The sequence below is a fragment of the Oncorhynchus kisutch genome, linkage group LG29, assembly GCF_002021735.2.
Source record: "Oncorhynchus kisutch isolate 150728-3 linkage group LG29, Okis_V2, whole genome shotgun sequence".
Taxonomy (NCBI): domain Eukaryota; kingdom Metazoa; phylum Chordata; class Actinopteri; order Salmoniformes; family Salmonidae; genus Oncorhynchus; species Oncorhynchus kisutch.
Genome location: NC_034202.2, coordinates 34,082,524 through 34,101,019, shown reverse-complemented (window position 1 = coordinate 34,101,019; position 18,496 = coordinate 34,082,524). Strand labels below are relative to the sequence as shown.

Genomic DNA, 18,496 nt, shown 5'->3' with positions numbered 1-18,496 from the left:
ATAATCCACATCTTCTCTCCAGGATGATGAAACCCTAAATTGGTGAGAGATTATGTGTGTGATTCATACATTCCATGAAAGCTACGCGATGGCTGTCTGCTAAAATATTTTGTGAAGACAATTTATAGTTATTTTAGGTTCATGTTTTTGGTGTGTGATTAATCTCTTTCTTGCTCAAATTCAAGTGAGATATGCCATCCTGTCTTGGTGACATATGACAAATATATCTGGTTTGCAATGTAGTTGTACATAAATCAATTCTATTTGGACCCATTTTATCATAGATTTAATTTAATTTCATCATTAGTTTCAAACTCGGAACAATAAACACAGGTCATCAGAATGATTGGTTTTCCAATATATATATATATATTGGAAAACCAATGAACATCATGGAAATATATATATCTATATATATATATATTTCCATGATGTTCATCAATATAATAAGAGATTTATAGATTTACACTACAAATGTTTTTTATGTACTTCTGGTTTTAAATTGGTTTCCTCTGGTACATTGCAATCCACTTTGTTGAATATACAATCCCATTCAAAACAAAAACGCAATAAATAAAATAAAACAGACTGAACAGAAGACATTACCCATGATCCCCCAGTCTATTCCCTCCTGAAAGGCAAGGCAAAAAGAGGCAATGTTGACTGTCACTTCCCCCAACCACAGTCCTCAAAGAACAAAATAATATTCCCTCCCCAAAATGAACAGCTCAAACAAAAATAATCATATTAACAGCAGAGGAATCTGTTTCGAATCGTGACACCATTCTAAGAATTCTGGAAATTTGACTAGAGGGTTCAAATAAAATGTATTTTTCCAGTAACATCCCATTTTCTTGACTTGTCTGACATGATTAACATAGAGAACAAGTCTTTATTTAATCTTTCCCCCCCTCTTCCAATGTACACACAACCCAAGCCATTGACATCATACCTAAGTTATTACTAACTTTATGCAAATTACAAAGAAAACATAGGGTCCGACATTATATTTTATAAATTTCATGTGTTTTAGTTAGAGCATTGTGATTTTATTGCCAACCTGTGACGGTCCAGTGCCTCAAAAGGTTGCCTCCTATGTTGAATCCACCGAACACCTCTTAGGGTTGGCAATAACACAATATTCTCATCCACATCATATTCTAGCCCCGCAAAATGCACCCAGAATACAACAGGAAAAAGTGCCTGGACATTAAAAGTTGCACAGACCCATCCTCACAGAGAAAAAAAGCAACAGAAAATGAGCACTCATAGAACATAAAATTGTCTATTTTTGTATCTAAATTTACTGAGCACTCTTAGGTCAACACTTGGATTTGTGAACAACACAGTAGTCCTACCCCGACCCATCGTGTCATGTCACTCCAATCCACTGAGACAATAATAACTCGAAGGCAGCCCTCAAATTTTTGTCACCTTCAAAATTGTGATTATTTGCTATTCAAATGTTTATATAGCTTCATGTAGTTTTTCGTTTTCACATTGTAGATTTTCATGAACTGTTATAATCCCTGACCTGAGGAAATAGGAACCCCCTTCCCCCAAATATACCCCCACACTACAACACCAGACAATACAGACTTGTTTTTATACGTGTTTTGTTTGTTTTGTTAAACAGCTATAGATAACGTTCATATTTTTTTTATCTTTAAATTGTTGTCAGCACGACAGAGACACACAAAAGATAAGTTGTGCTATTATTAGTTATAGGAGCATATGTCTAAAGACTTGGTACAGATTAAAGTAGTTTTATGATGGGGGAGGGGGATGAAGCACATTTTACTTAGGTTTGGTTTCTCTTGCATATCTTCAAATAGCACATAATGTCACCATCTATTTGCCGGGTATGACATGTTGACTAAGATCTGAAAGGGTTAAAAGGTCATGTGACTAGGTATTTTGGGTTAAGGGTATGCTTTCAAAAACAGGTACCAGTACTATTGCTGTTAAAGTGACCCGGGTAAAATATGTTGTGTTCCTCTACTTGTTTTTGATGGCAGTTGGCAGCATAAGCAAGAAGACCTGGTCTTTGGTAATTTCCCTCTGAATTAGTTTGCTCTACTTAAGTGGATTAAAGGGGGAGGGTGGGGGGATATGCTTCACAGGGAGATAATGGATAAGGCCATTCCCATTAACATGTGTGTGATAAGAGAGAGAGAGAGAGAGAGAGAGAGAGGAGAAAGAAAGAGAGAGTGGGGGGGGGCGAGAGAAAGAGCAAGGGAATATCTGTGCTGTTTATTCGTAAAGTGATGGGTGGTTGGGGGGGGGGCTCTGCCAGTTAATATTCCTGGAGCATACCTGGAAAATTGGCAAACTTGACCAGTCTGAAAGAGTCAGTGGGCTAATGTGTTACCTCACCACTCTGCTCATCGAATTCAGTTGTCATGGAAACATCTTTCCCACATCGGTGAGGTCTAAGTGGCCTAATCTGTCAAAATAAACTAGGGATATTCCCAGGGCGGCAGTGTTTCACCAACACACACTCACACACACATTCACAGTGTAGGATCCTGAATCAGTGAGGGGGGAGCTGGGGACGGAGGTGAAACAAGAGGATGTAGGAAGTATGCAGATCCGGTGGAACAGAGGGGAAGAGGTCATGTTGAAGTGACATAACCTATGGGAACAACTATATATCCCACAGTTCCAGGGGTCTTTCTGTTACTACTCATAACGTAGGCTAACAGAGCTGGCAGATCGATAGCATTAGCAACAGGTAGGCCTTTACGGGGACATGGGACAAGAGGTAACCATGCAAGAGCAATCCACTAAGACCATACCATTAAGGGCACCAATGAGAAAATAACAGAAAATAAAAGCCTCTCCCTAGTTTCTTGGCAGTGTTTATCTTACAGAGGTAAACCGCAAAAAGACACATACACACAAAAAGGTAGAGAGGAGCTCACTGCTCACAGCAGTTAGTGAAGCCCTGCTTGAGTTCAGTCTCCTCTTTACCTGTCTGCTTCACACAAACACAAAAATATGCTATATAAAATATACTCTATTAGTATGTTTAAAAAAGAAAAAGGCAGTAACTAGGGAGAAATTAAAGAAAGAGAGAGAACCACAGTACTAGCTAAACGCTCACTCTATCTTGTGTGCTGGAATGCTAAGACGTTTTTCATGACATTTCTAGGAATGTTCACTTAAGTTTTACAGCAACTCTGAATCTGTCGATGAAGCTGGTACCCATGACCCAAGTTAGTCCCTTTCCCTAGATCCTCTTGTTCTACTACTGTTTGTCTATGCCAGTTGCTTCATCTATCTTAATACTTGTACCTTCACTTTCAAATAAGGCTGAGTTGTCTGTGTATGTGCTCATCAATAGGTGAGGTTTTGCTACAAGAGGTTCTCTCTCTGCCGGTCATTCTGTCGACCAGTCAGACAGCGGTCATTCTGTTGACCAGTCAGACAGCGGTCATTCTGTTGACCAGTCAGACAGCGGTCATTCTGTTGACCAGTCAGACAGCGGTCATTCTGTTGACCAGTCAGACAGCGCCATCAATATCAAAGTTCTTTGTGCATTTCACACCACCTATCCGTTTTCAGTCAGCCATTCCCCCTACACAAAATAAAGAGTTGGTGGGAACATTTTGACCATTAAGGTGATATGTTTTGATTAGAGACTAAGGCTTTACTGTGTCATTGTGATTGTTTAGTTAGTAATGTCATCTCTGTAGGATTGGTCCATTGTCACAGCAACTTTATGCAATTTTGATGTTGCTGAAATGAACAAATGAATCAGGTTCAAATTATGATCCACCAAACAAAAACTAGTCAACCCTCCTTTCTATCAATATTGTTATTTTCCCCACTCTGGCTTGTTATATTGATCTCTACGATAATATTTACTTTATACAGGCTATCTATTTTCTGTTTTCAAAGATACTCACACATACATGTGCTACAGTGACAGCATTTGTACTAGACTGCCATCAAGGAATGTTCTCGAAATAAGACACCAAGTAAAATAAAAACATCTAAAGACATTGGTCCAATTCTAATGGTAGTTTAAAAAGAGAAGGTATATGACTAGGAAACAACAGACAGGGAAACAGAAACTAAAACAAAGAGAAAGGGTGAAAGGATTCTGAAGAGACAGTATGGCTACATGGTATAGAAGAGAGAAAGTGATGGAGAAGCAAAAGATGGGAGAAGAGGATGGGAATATTGATGAAGTACCTCGGTTAAAGGAGACTATGTCACTGTGCAAAGATGCACCTATACTCTATGTGAGACAGAGCAAGAGAGAGAAATCCAGAGGCAGGCAGAGACAGTGAGAGAGAATGTGCAAGATATACACACTCTGATTAATAGGCAGTAGTTCAAATCTGAAGCATAAGTCAAATTAATACAAAAATTAAAAAATACAAAACGCACACCCACACACAACCTACAAAAACATTATATCAGAATAAAACTCTACAAAGAACTATATATATGTCTGGTATATAACAATTATCACCAGGGTCATCATTTTCCTTTTCTGTTGTTGTCATCGGTAACAATCACAACAAGTATTGGAGTCTGAGTATGAACGACAGATTAGAAAAGCAGGAAGTATTTACAAAGGAGGCAGGTCCACAGATTTACAGGACATAGACTGACAGGAGTCCAGAGGTGAGGCGGTGGAAGCAGGGGTTGAGGGGGTCAGGGCGTTCAGGGCAGGGTCATATTGAGACTATTTAGGAGCAATTTAATGAATTCAACGTTAGTGGATCATTTCCTCGTCAATTTAAAGGATTTTCTGTTGCAAGGAAGCGGGCAGTCTTGACTGCAGACTGGGGTAGGAGCCACTCATCTTAGGTGCTGAAGTAGACTGGAGAGAGATAATTAGAGAGAGAGAAAGAGGAGAGAGCGAGAGAGAGAGAGAGAGAGAGAGAGAGAGAGAGAGAGAGAGAGAGAGGGAGAGAAAAATATATATATATATATAATTTTGAAGCAGAGAGTATATCTTCATTCAAACTGCCATGGCAGGAAGAGTGTGGGTGTGAACCTTACCAATGAGGACAATGAGGACAATCGCACATATCAGCCCCAGGATAATCATCATCTAGAGGAAGCAGAGTTGGACATGGAGAGGCAGTAAATCAGGGGGGATGAAACATGAGGTTAATCACAAAGTATACTTTTAATTCATTTAATTATGTTTTAACATGAGTCTGAAAAGCCTCAAAGGAAATTACTATTATCATGAATTAATGTACTATCTATCCCAGTCTATACCCTTACCTTGGCATTCTTCCACCAATACTTGTTCTTGAGTTTTGCAGCGCTGGTCTCGAACTGTGAGGCTCCAGCCTGCAGAGCATCGGCCCGATCATCCAGCTCTGACAGCTTCTGATCACGCTCCAGAACCTTATCCACGTTTACACGCATGATATCCACCACCTGGGGAGGGAAGAAACATGTGCCGAAAGCGGACAGGGTGAATCACTCAATCATCTCAGACTGAGTGGCTGTGTGTGTTTTCCACAGTGTCACATAGAGTAATGTATTGTTTACATTAGTGTGTTGGACACGCATTCATCCAGTTCATGTCAGCTTGTGACTATTCACAGCATGTGAGCAATGTAAAGATATTTCTGTGGGTCAGTACGTGTGTAATACAAGGTGAGTGTGTCTGCATGTTCCTCACCTCATCCACCTGAGCCTGTGTCTGTTGCAGGCGGCGGTTGCTGGTGAGGTTGGGAGGGGGCGCCGCTCCATCTGCGGGGGCGCCGGCAGCAGCTGGGGCAGACCTGTCAATCAAACACAACTCGTCAGTCTATTCACCTTCAATGATGTAAGAATGAACATGTAGTAATAAATGCATCTACTAAATAGGCAAACCAATCCTTTTGGTACATAAAAGTCAAATAAATTACTATCAAATCATGGCTGCTTGGAATTATCCTTTTCTTTTTCAAGTCTTCTACTCCGCTAGCCAGCACCTCGCCTAAACCGGTGTGCGTTTCTTTCGCCTCCAGATTGCTTGGAATTATCCACCATCACAGTACTCACTGAGGCTGAATCTCAACCTTATAGGTTTGGATCAAGTCAACAGCTTGACTGGATGATGGGAAAGGTAGGCAGGATATCTCTCTTTAATGAGCCTCAACAGGCTGAATGGTTTATAAATACTGAACAGTAACATCCAACACCAGGATCCAAGGGCCTAGATACAATTATCCACCAAGCATGAAATGCAATGATAAGAATCAGCTGTGCTTACAACTCTTTTCCACTGTATTCATAACACCCACTACTGAAGCACATTCAGTGAGGTTCTGAATGAATCCAAACCATCACATTCTCTGTTTCTATTTTGTGAAGTGCACCAGTCTCTCCTGCAGAAAAGCACCCCCACAACATGATGCTGCCACCCCCGTGCTTCACGGTTGGGATGGTGTTCTTCGGCTTGCAAGCTTCCCCCTTTTTCCTCCAAACATAACGATGGTCATTATGGCCAAACAGTTATATTTTTGTTTCGTCAGACCAAAGGACATTTCTCCAAAAATGCTTTTTTATGGCGGTTTTGGAGCAGTGGCATCTTCCTTGCGGAGCGGCCTTTCAGTTTATGTCGATATAGGACTCATTTTACTGTGGATATAGATACTTTTGTACCTGTTTCCTCCAGCATATTCACAAGGTGCTTTGCTGTTATTCTGGGATTGATTTGCACTTTTTGCACCAAAGTACATTCATCTCTAGGAGACAGAACACGTCTCCTTCCTGAGCGGTATGATGGCTGCGTGGTCCTATTGTGTTTATACTTGCATACTATTCTTTGTACAGATGAATGTGGTACCTTCAGGCGTTTGGAATATGCTCCCAAGGATGAACCAGACTTGTGGAGGTATACAATTTTTTTCTGAGTTCTTGGCTGATTTCTTTTGATTTTCCCATGATGTCAAGCAAAGAGGCACTGAGTTTGAAAGTAGGCCCTGAAATACATTGACAGGTACACCTCCAATTGACTCAAATTATCTCAATTAGCCTATCAGAAGCTTTTAAAGCCATGACATTATTTTCTGGAATTTTCCAAGCTGTTTAAAGGCACAGTCAACTTAGTGTATGTAAACTTCTGACCCACTGGAATTGCGATACAGTGAAATAATCTATCAAAACAATTGTTGGAAAAATTACTTGTGTCATGCACAAAGTAGATGTCCTAATTGACTTTCCAAAACTATAGTTTGTTAACAAGAAATTAGTGGAGTGGTTGAAAAACAAGTTTTAATGACTCCAACCTAAGTGTATGTAAACTTCCCACTTAAACTGTAACTTTTTTTGTTTCGGTGTGATGATGGCGTGTATTGTGTCTCGCCAGTATTTCCAGCACCCAAGTAGAGCAATAGTTGTGTAACTGTAACTGCACCCCCAAGCAGGGGTCATACACTGTAAACTAAATGGCTTTATGGAAGTAGTCATTTTCATAATAGCTCTAACTGTATGTGAGAGTGAGTATCAAACTCAATGTTATTTAATTTGAAGTCTCTGTAGCCTTTTTATTATTGTATAATCATAGGGATATTATAGGGATAAGTGGGAAATAATTAATACACCGCGTTGAGTATGAACCGCTTTCAATCTTGTTTCTCAACTACATCTTGAGGCTGCCTCCTGTCGGTAGTGACCCTCTTCCTCCAGCAGAGTGAGACAAAACTCAGTATAAAGGTCACCTTTAAGTCCGTCACACACAGCTAATCTCCATGTGGCTACAAATCCTTTTGTACACTCCTGATGTTTTCGTTTGCCTGGCTTTATCAGTCCAAAGCACGCCCTGTCTGGAAACATACATTTTCTGGCTTGTGCCATTTTGCCACATGAATGATTATGCTACCCAAATCGTATGTATTTTACTGGGAGCCTCCATTATGTTAGTGATGTCTAGGTTGGTCGTGTTCTTTCTCATCTTGTTTACAGGCCAAATCCTGCCCAGTGTCTTTCACCTTCACTGCAGAAGGGACCATCGTCACTGCGCCGCGAAAAGCGAGATGAACGATGGATGAGGACGGTTATTGGCAACTCACCCTGTGTGTTTTGTAGATCATTGCCTACAACAACCATTGTTTTCTCAGGGACTCGAGATAAAAGCAGAGGGTGGATTGTGTGCACAGTGACGGGGAAAATATTCAATGTGAACGACAAAATGTATTGTGTAAACTAGCCTCGGAAATAAGACTAATGGAGTGACGACAGCAGCCGTGGGGGAAATCCAGGGCAAGACCACGCTGTAAAGGGGTTACCATGAATTTTTAGTACAGGCAGCTTGGTGGCAATTAAAAGTCTGTATATCATATTAAAGTACACCTACTGTAATATACATATGGTATCAAATCAAGTACTGTGTAATGACACACAGTACAGTGCCGTACATTTTACTGTATTATACTGTAGAAAAGTAAATGCTACCGTGATTGGAATGAATTCATTGATTAATTCATTGAGGGGAGGGGTTTGTATTTCACAGTATTTTTCTGTTATTACAACGGATTGGAGCAAGCAGGTTTACTGCACAACGCATCACCGGGGGCAAACTACCTGCCCTCCAGGACACCTACACCACCCGATGCTACAGGAAGGCCATAAAGATCATCAAGGACATCAACCACCCGAGCCACTGCCTGTTCACCCCGCTGTCATCCAGAAGGCGAGGTCAGTACAGGTGCATCAAAGCTGGGACCGAGAGACTGAAAAACAGCTTCTATCTCAAGGCCATCAGACTGTTAAACAGCCACCACTAACATTGAGTGGCTACTGCCAACACACTGTCAATGCCACTGACTCTACTCCAGCCACTTTAATCATGGGAATTGACGGGAAATGATGTAAATATATCGCTAGCCACTTTAAACAATGCTACCTTATATAATGTTACTTACCCTACATTATTCATCTCATATGCATACGTAGATACTGTACTCTATATCATCGACTGCATCCTTATGTAATACATGTATCACTAGCCACTTTAACTATGCCACTTGGTTTACATACTCATCTCATATGTATATACTGTACTCGATATCATCTACTGTATCTTGCCTATGCTGCTCTGTACCATCACTCATTCATATATCCTTATGTACATATTCTTTATCCCCTTACACTCTGTATAAGACAGTAGTTTTTTTTGGGAATTGTTAGTTAGATTACTTGTTCGTTATTACTGCATTGTCGGAACTAGAAGCACAAGCATTTCGCTACACTCGCAATAACATCTGCTAACCATGTGTATGTGACAAATACATTTGATTTGATTTGATTTGATTTGATTTAAAGTGTTCACACATTACATCATTTTAATGAATATTTGGTGTTTTATATCACTTGCACTTCTAAAGGCCTTAACAGAGGCTTCTAAATTGGCAATGACTACAGGGCAAAACAGAGCAAAAGAACTTGTCAAAACGCTCAACCATTTAAGGTTTAAGACTTGCTGCCACTCCAATCTCTCCACTATTCCGTTTAAATTGATGGGGCTGGCTCTAAAACCAAATATAAGTTAAATTGGCACAACATTCTCTCTCGCAGGTGCAGCAAATATGCCTCAAAATATGTTAATGAGCCAGAAACAACAATACCATGCATCAAACTAGTGGTCAAAGGTTTTTGTCAGTCTAAAGATACAGTACGGAATACAGTACGGTACTGTATTCTGTCGGATGGATTTACAGTAAGAATCGAAATAGAGCCATTTCCCCACAAGACTCCATAATTTACAATATGCTGCAGTAAAACGTTTCAGAGTTGTTTTACTGATAATACCTCAAATTACTATATTAATTACAGTTTTATTTACAGTGCAGGCCTAACTCACATTGGCAACGTCCTCAACCAATATGATGGAAAAAAACGTCCCTTGTTAAGCAAATCAGCATATCAGCCAGTTAACAGTTCATATTCCCTTTGAAAAACAGCTGTCATGCTCTGCTTGATCATTCTACACACACGCACACGACAATTAGCATTTTGTTATTAATAGGCAACTACATTAACTAGTAGGCCTAAATAAACGTCTTTCTTCACTTTAAATGACCGATTGACATAAACATTCAAATGAAGCATTTACAAATAGTCTTTTATCCATTACGAGACAGCGCTCACACACACCATAGTCACAAAGTGGACTAGCCTGTAAATCGGTTTCAGCACCGTGGGAAAACAACGAAAGGCAGCGCTGTCCTGTGTTGAAAAGTAGGATTGGCACGGGCGTTGCATGGTTCCCCAACATTTCTCCCATTTCAGTTAGCATAAAGAGAGGGGGTTTCATGTTTGTTGAAAAGGTGAGGGCGGTCCTGAGTTTCGTCTGAAAGCAATGTCACCACCAATTTATCGGGGGCGTTACCGTGAGAAAATAGGATGCATGCATAACCAATGGTATGGCTACATGTGTTTATCAACAGCATGTTGAAGATGTAACATTGACATTTGTTGCCTGGCCTCAACGAGATGTACCGGTAGTCTGTTTCAACACCTTGTTTGTATGCACGAATCAACAGAGAAAAGACTAACACGGCCATCTTCCCTGGCAGTGAAACACCTGCGTCCTGTAACCTAGCAGTCGCAAAAAAACAAAAAATACAGACGAGTGAACATAGTAGGGCTATAGCTTGTCAAGGAAAGGATCAGAAAACGGTCACATCCCCAGTGTAGCCTCGAGTCCTCAAATAAAATACTTAAATCGCGCGACAATCGACAGATATGAGCGTCAGTTACCCCCACCACCACCGTTGGTTAGCAATATCAAGTAGGCTAAACCCATAAAATGGCTAATAATAGTCACCTCTACATCCATTACATCCAAGATAATATGGATGTGTTGCTTCTCTAATAAGATGTTAAACATGTTGAATTAAATCAAATATGTTTTTAGGTCGAAGTTGCTCATAATAAGTGTCTTTTGAGCAGTATCCATTCATTTGTCTTAGCAGAAACCAATCCAAATAACCAAATTAGAAATGTGTAGGTTTTCTACTTTCAATTCCAATTTAATTTTACAAATGGATATTCAGATAGTCTACAGACGAATAAACGGACGTCAACCCATTCAAATCAAACCAGTTCAACCCGGAGAAAACGCGTTCATGTCCAATTCCAATGATAAGAAAATACATATTTTAAATGTGAATAAATATACCTAATTATAAATAGCCAACGTGACTGAAATATGTTGTAAAGGAATATGGCTGACAACAGGGGCCAATGAGTAACCGTTATTCGACGCCTATGGAATAGCCTATAGGCTAATGTTGGATATATCCCATTTAACCTATGTGTGTTATAATGTGTTGTCAGTAAATGTTGATAAATAAACATCAAATAGTAAATATAGTTAATCAACACAATGATAATGCAATTATAGTGGTCTTTAACCCTGACGCATGATTCAAATGCCATATATTTATTGGAGACAATTGTTAATTTAATTGACTTTCTAAAACCATTTCTGAACAACAAATAGGCTTGCACCCTGCTGCCCACCGACCATGGAATGATACATTCACATTAGACAACAAGCCAACAAAGAAAATACACGTCACCAGTAGGTTAGGCAACAGGGTGATACTCACATTTCTTATGATGGTTTATTAATGTACGCAAATCCGACTGGAATGTAGGCTATTCGCCTAATAAGTGGCTATTGAGTGGGCTGCCTTCAGCGCTCTTTTTCCTCTCGCTCCTTCTCAATTGATTCCCTCTTCTGGCGTTTTATATAGGAGGGAGTGATAATGTTTACCACCAATAAGTGTTTATTTCCCCTTGTAAATGTTCCCCTTTTCTCCGTTCGTGTGCTTCTTTTATGCCGCACCTCGCCAATATCGTTTTATTATAACTGAGCTACAGCTAGACTCCTCTGTGTCAGTACTGTAATGAACATGTAATAAACAGACACTTGGATTAGGGGAACGAAAATGGCTTGATGACGTCATTCGTCATCAAGGGAGCCGCAGGTTTAAAGGGGTGGTCAGCCAAAGGAATGGAAGACATATGGTGTGCCCATATACGGTCAAGGTTTACCAGGGGTTGATCAGTTTTAAAATCCATAAAATCTTAATGGTTAGGAAACTATGTCTCATTGAAAACCATAATGTATCAGTTGAAAAGGCAGAGTGGCCTATTGTCATTTTGAGGGTGGACCTCATTAAAGGTGGATGGAACGTCAACAAAATGGCGTTCCTTGTAAAGGGGTGGGATGAAACTCCAGCCTCATTGAAACCAGCAGGTTAATCCCGAGAATTGAGATTTAACTACCGTGGTGTATAAAGGTTGGATATTTTGTATTTATTTTTTACCTTTATTTAACTAGGCAAATCAGATATTAACCTGATATTAATGCCTGGCAACACTTCCATAGTCTACAGTGGTGGAAAAAGTACCCAATTTGCATACTTGAGTGAAGATACCTTAATAGAAAATGACTCAGGTAAAAGTGAAAGTCTCCCAATAAAATACTACTTGAGTAAAAGTCAAAAAGTTATTTGTTTTAAATATACTTAAGTATCAAAAGGACCGAAGACAGCCTTTAAACAAAGTTACTTTTTAACATGTTTTTCATGTCTTAAAACTGTTTTACTTTTGTTAAATCATTTGTACACATTTTAAAGGCTTTTACAGAATTGGATGTTTTTTACAAGAAAAATTACTTTTATTCATGGTTATTTCTATTGTTTTTAACAACATGTACTTAATTTTTTTTTAATGTAACACTCGAATGCTGTTTTATGATTTTATGATGTTTTTATGTGTATAAACGATGTAAACGCAAATAAGCTGTTTTTAAAGGAAATTGATCAATAAAAACTTTCCAAACAAATTGTTTTAATCAAAAGTAAATGTACTTCCTAAAATATACTTAAGTATCAAAGGTAAAAGTACAATTATAAATCATTTCAAATGCCTTATATTTAGCAAACAGCACGTTTTTTTTGTTTAAAAAAACTTGCAGATAGCCAGGTGCACACTCCAACACTCAGACTTAATTTACAAACAAAGCAGTGTTTGGTGAGTCCACCAGATCAGATGCAGTAGGGATGACCAGGGAATTTGTCTTTAAATGCGTGAATTAGACCATTTTCCTGTCCTGCTAAGCATTCAAAATGTAACGAGTACTTTTGGGTGTCAGGGAAATTGTATGGAGTGAAAGTCCATTATTTAGGCATGTAAGTGCAGTAAAAGTAAAAGCTGTCAAAAATATAAAATATAATATAAAATGATATAAAATATAAGAAAAATATATATTATTTAACTACAGCCGACTCCAGACTGTATATTATGTTGCTGATTGAGGGAACTGTCCTAAATCTGTAAGCAATCACGCTGAAGCGAGCCTAATAGTGATAACTGTGAACCTCTTTTGAATGAAAGATATTAACAGGCGGAATCTCTATCCACTTTTGGTGAATTACGTTGTCGTCCCCGCAGGACTCGTCCACCCAAATTTCCGGTTTCCACTAGTTACCACAAACACAAAGACAAATTGAACAAATTCTTGAATATTTTTTGTTGTTGCTTTTTGGTCTTAATTTAAGGTTAGGATTAGGCATAAAGTAAACAGTGTGGTTAGGGTTGAGGTTAAGTTTAAAATCAGATTTTAAAAAGAGAAATTGTAGAAATGGGCAGGTCTTATGACTTTTGTGCTGTGATACCTAGTGACGACCCCAGTTTCCTCCACTGGAAAGCAAAACATATATACAGTACCAGTCAAAAGTTTGGACACATCTACTCATTCAAGGGGTTTTCTTTATTTTACATTGTAGAATAATAGTGATGACATCAAAATGATAGAATAACACATATGGACTCATGTAGTAACTAAAAAAGTGAAGAAATCAAAACATATTTTAGATTCTTCAAAGTAGCCACGTTTCGCCTTGATGACAGCTTTGCAAACTCTTGGCATTCTCTCAACCAGCTTCATGAGGAATGCTTTTCCAACAGTCTAGAAGGAGTTCCCACATATGTAGAGCACTTGTTGGCTGCTTTTCCTTCACTCTGCGGTCCAACTCATCCCAAACCATCTCAATTGTGTTGAGGTCAGGTGATTGTGGAGGCCAGGTCATGTGATGCAGCACTCCATCCCTCTCCATCACTCAGGCTGGAGGTGTGTTTTGGGTCATTTTCCTGTGGAAAAACAAATGATAGTCTCACTAAGCGCAAATGATAGTCCCACTAAGCGCAGATCGGATGGCGTATTACTGCAGAATGCTGGGGTAGCCATGCTGGTTAAGTGTGCCTTGAATTCTAAATAATTCACAGACAGTGTCACCAGCAAAGTACCCCCAAACCATCACACCTCCTCCTCCATGCTTCACGGTGGGAACCACACATGCAGAGATCACCTACTTTGCGTCTCACTGGAACCAAAAATCTCAAATTTGGACTCATCAGATAAAAGGATAGATTTCCACCGGTCTAATATCCATTGCTCGTGTTTCATGGCGCAAGCAAGTCTCTTCTTATTATTGGTGTCCTTTAGTAGTGGTTTCTTTGCAGCAATTCGACCATGATGGCCTGATTCACACAGTCCCCTCGGAACAGTTGATGTTGAGATGTGTCTGTTACTTGAACTCTGTGAAGCATTTATTTGGGCTGCAGTTTGAGGTGCAGTTAACTCTAATGAACTTATTCTCTGCATCAGAGGTAACTTTGGGTCTTCCTTTCCTGTGGCGGTCCTCATGAGAGCCAGTTTCATCATAGCGCTTAATTTTTTTGCGACTGCACTTGAAGAAACTTTCAAAGTTCTTGAAATGTTCCGTATTGACTGACCTTCATGTCTTAAAGTAATGATGGACTGTTGTTTCTCTTTACTTATATGAGCTGTTCTTGCAATAATATGGACTTGGCCTTTTACCAAATAGGGCTATCTTCTGTATACCACCCCAACCTTGTCGCAACACAACTGATTGGCTCAAACGCATTAAGAAGGAAAGAAATTCCACAAATTAACTTTTAACAAGATGCACCTGTTAATTGAAATGCATTCCAGGTGATTACCTCATGAAGCTGATTGAGAGAATGCCAAGAGTGTGCAAAGCTGTCATCCAGGCAAAGGGTGGCTACTTTGAAGAATCTAAAATCTAAAAATAGATTTGGATTTGTTTAACACTTTTTTGGTTACTACATGATTCCATATGTGTTATTTGATAGTTTTGATGTCTTCACTATTATTCTACAATTTAGAAAATAGCAAAAAATTAAGAAAAACCCTGGAATGAGTTGGTGTCTCCAAACTTTTGATTGATATTGTATATTTAAGCAATAAAGCCCAAGCGGGTCTTAACTGACTTGCCTAGATAAATAAAAAAATATGGCCAACATACCACGGCTAAGGGCTGTTCTTTACGCACGATGCGACGCGGAGTACCACATACCCCTGAGGTGCCTTATTGCTATTATAAACTGGTTACCAATGTAATTAGAACAGTAAAATAACTGTTTTGTCATACCCGTGGTATACAGTCTGATATACCACGGCTGTCAGCCAATCAGCATTCAGGGCTCGAAACACCCAGTTTATTCAAATAAAATAATACATTCCACTAGCTAGCTACATCCGTTATGTTACATCGTATTTAGTATCATTAGCCCTTTTAACGTAATGTCATGCAACAAATATGTACTCTGGACAATAAGTGAAACCCCATTACTTTATACAGCTAACATTATCCTCAATAATTCTAATATTATAGATGAATATATAAGTTTATGATCATATCCTACCTTGGGAATGGTATACATAGAACATTATTTATATTGTCATGTTTATTTACCCATGGTTGTGATTGGAGAGTAGTTGTTGCCTGGACTGGTTGCCTTTGTAAGCATACAGGTATAGGCTACATAGATTCAACCACAGTTCTGAGTTGGCTGTTGTTTGCAGATCGTTTCATGATGCTCTGAAGAAATTGCTGCTGTACTATTTGTCAGATATTCACAATTTTATGTCAAGCATTTAATTTTTTTCATCAAAGAAGTCAGGCTTCCAAATGTGGAAGGACATGTGCACCACTCTGTTTTTGTTGTTGTCGTCATTTTAGCAGACCAGAGTTGAAATGCCAGGGTTGTGGGTTCGATTCCCATGGGGGACAAGTATGAAAAATGTAGGCACTCACTACACTAGTGTCCTCCTTATCCAGAGCCACACTTCCTTTGAGCACAAGGGTGCCCTTTTGACATTAACGATGCGCTTTGACTCATTTTTAAAATGTATTTTATTACGTTTACCTAGGCAAGTCAGTTAAGAACAAATACTTATTTACAGTGACAGCCTACATACAGCCTTGATTCTAACCAGGGTGCATGTAGTGACACCTCTAGCACTGAGATACAGTGCCTTAGACCACTGCGCCACTCGGGAGCCCTGAAGTTAACAATAAAAAATAAAAATTATAGGCCAAGTTAGCTAGCTGGAAAAAAGTATGGCCAGATAACACAAACATTTATTGTGAGACGCTAATACTAATAACTACATCGTAATATATTGGCAATACATTTCACATACACTGCTATATTGTGTTTGAGTCACTAATGAAGACTCCAGATTGAAGGATGCTGCTGACAGTCAAGAATTTTGACTGGTTACCAGTATGGAGCGAGATAGCGGCCAAAAGGTTGAACATATGTATCGTTAAGATCGTAAGAAAATCCATAAGTAAATTGTTAAGATTGTATGAAAATCCATGCATGAAACATGAAATGTAAACGTAAAATTAGATCTGTAAACGTACAAACCCTATGTTACAACTATGAATGAACATTTACACATTCAAATCTTACTTTACGCCTCCCTTTACTTGGTTACAGACCTTTTTTATACGGTCTATTGTCAGTAATGAGGCATCTGCCTTGGACATGAAACAAACGTAGCTAGTCGAAGCTAGCTAGCCATGTATGCTTTTTCTGTTGATGTTCACAGGTGACATTTTCACAAGTGGCTTTTCTTATGATCCTGACAATTTACGTATAGATTTTCTTACGATCCTAACAATTTACGTATGGATTTTCTTACGATCCTAACGATACGTACGTTCAACCTTTTGGCAGTTATCTGGCTCCATATACCAGCCAGTGGCCTTTATAGCACCCTATCCTACATTACCATCCTACACTATATATACAAAAGTATGTGGACACCCCTTCAAATTAGTGGATTCGACTATTTCAGCCACACCCGTTGCTGACAGGTGTATAAAATCGAGCAAACAGCCTTGTAATCTCCATAGACAAACAATGGCTGTATAATGGCCTTACTGAAAAGAGCTCAGTGACTTTCAACGTGGCACAGTCATAGGATGCCACCTTTCCAGCAAGTCTGTTTGTAAAATTTCTGCACTGCTGGAGCTGCCCCGTCAACTGTAAGTGCTGTTATTGTGAAGTGGAAACCTTTAGAAGCAACAACGGCTCAGCCGCGAGTGCTGAAGCACGTATCGCATAAAAATAATCTGTCCTCGGTTGCAACACTCACTACCAAGTTCCAAACTGCATCTGGAAGCAATGTCAGCACAAGCACTGTTTGTTGGAAGCTTCATTAAATGTGATTCCATGGCAGAGCAGCTGCACACAAGCCTCACCATGCACAATGCCAAGTGTCGGCTGGGGTGGTGTAAAGCTTGGCGCTATTGGACTCTGGAGCAGTGGAAATGTGGTCTCTGGAGTGATGAGTCATGCTTCACCATTTGGCAGTCCAATGGACATATCTGGGTTTAGCGGATGCCAGGAGAACGCTACCTGACCGAAAGCATAGTGCCAACCGTATAGTTTGGTGGAGGAGGAATAATGGTCTGTGGCTGTTTTTCATGGTTTGGGCTAGGGCCCTTAGTTCCAGTGAAGGCAAATCTTAACGCACAACATACAACGACATTCTAGACAATTCTGTGCTTTCAACTTTGTTGAAACAGTTTGGGGAAGGTCCTTTCCTGTTCCAGTATGACGATGCCCCAGTGCACAAAGCGAGGTCTATACAGAAATGGTTTGACCCGATTGGTGTGGAAGAACTTAACTGGCCTGCACACAGAGCCCTGAACTCAACCCCATCAAACACCTTTGGGATTAATTTGAACGCCGCCTGCGAGCCAGGCCTAATTGCCCAACATCAGTGCCCAACCTCACTAATGCTCTTGTGGCTGACTGGAAGCAAGTCTGCGTAGCAATGTTCCAACATCAAGAGGAAAGCCTTCCCAGAAGAGTAGAGGCTGTTATAGCAGCAAATGAGTGACATGCTCGACAAGGAGGTGTCCACATACTTTTGGTCATGTAGTGTATCACCACTAGTTTACACAGCTTATCGATATCTTGCCTACTGGAACCTATGAACCTTGTCAGTGAGGTTAGTTTGCTAATGTAAATGGCACGAACATGGCTAGCGTACTGTTAGGCTAACTAACTAGCTCGCTAGCTAGCTAGCTAGCTACAATTATTTATATATACATAATTCGTTAGCTATGTCTTGTTAAAAATGGTAACTAGCCGTGCATGTCCAACTGGGTGTCCA

General features: G+C 39.7%; 1 protein-coding gene across 1 annotated transcript; it reads right to left on the bottom strand.

Moving 5' to 3' along the window:
* Positions 1-462: 462 nt before the first annotated feature.
* Positions 463-11,893, bottom strand: LOC109874431 (vesicle-associated membrane protein 2-like). Its single transcript, XM_020466331.2, has 5 exons — positions 11,577-11,893; positions 5,657-5,759; positions 5,251-5,409; positions 5,020-5,071; positions 463-4,837 (listed from the first exon to the last, which is right to left on the bottom strand). Coding segments are annotated over exons 1-5 (333 nt in total). The 5' UTR covers positions 11,579-11,893; the 3' UTR covers positions 463-4,820.
* Positions 11,894-18,496: the final 6,603 nt, after the last annotated feature.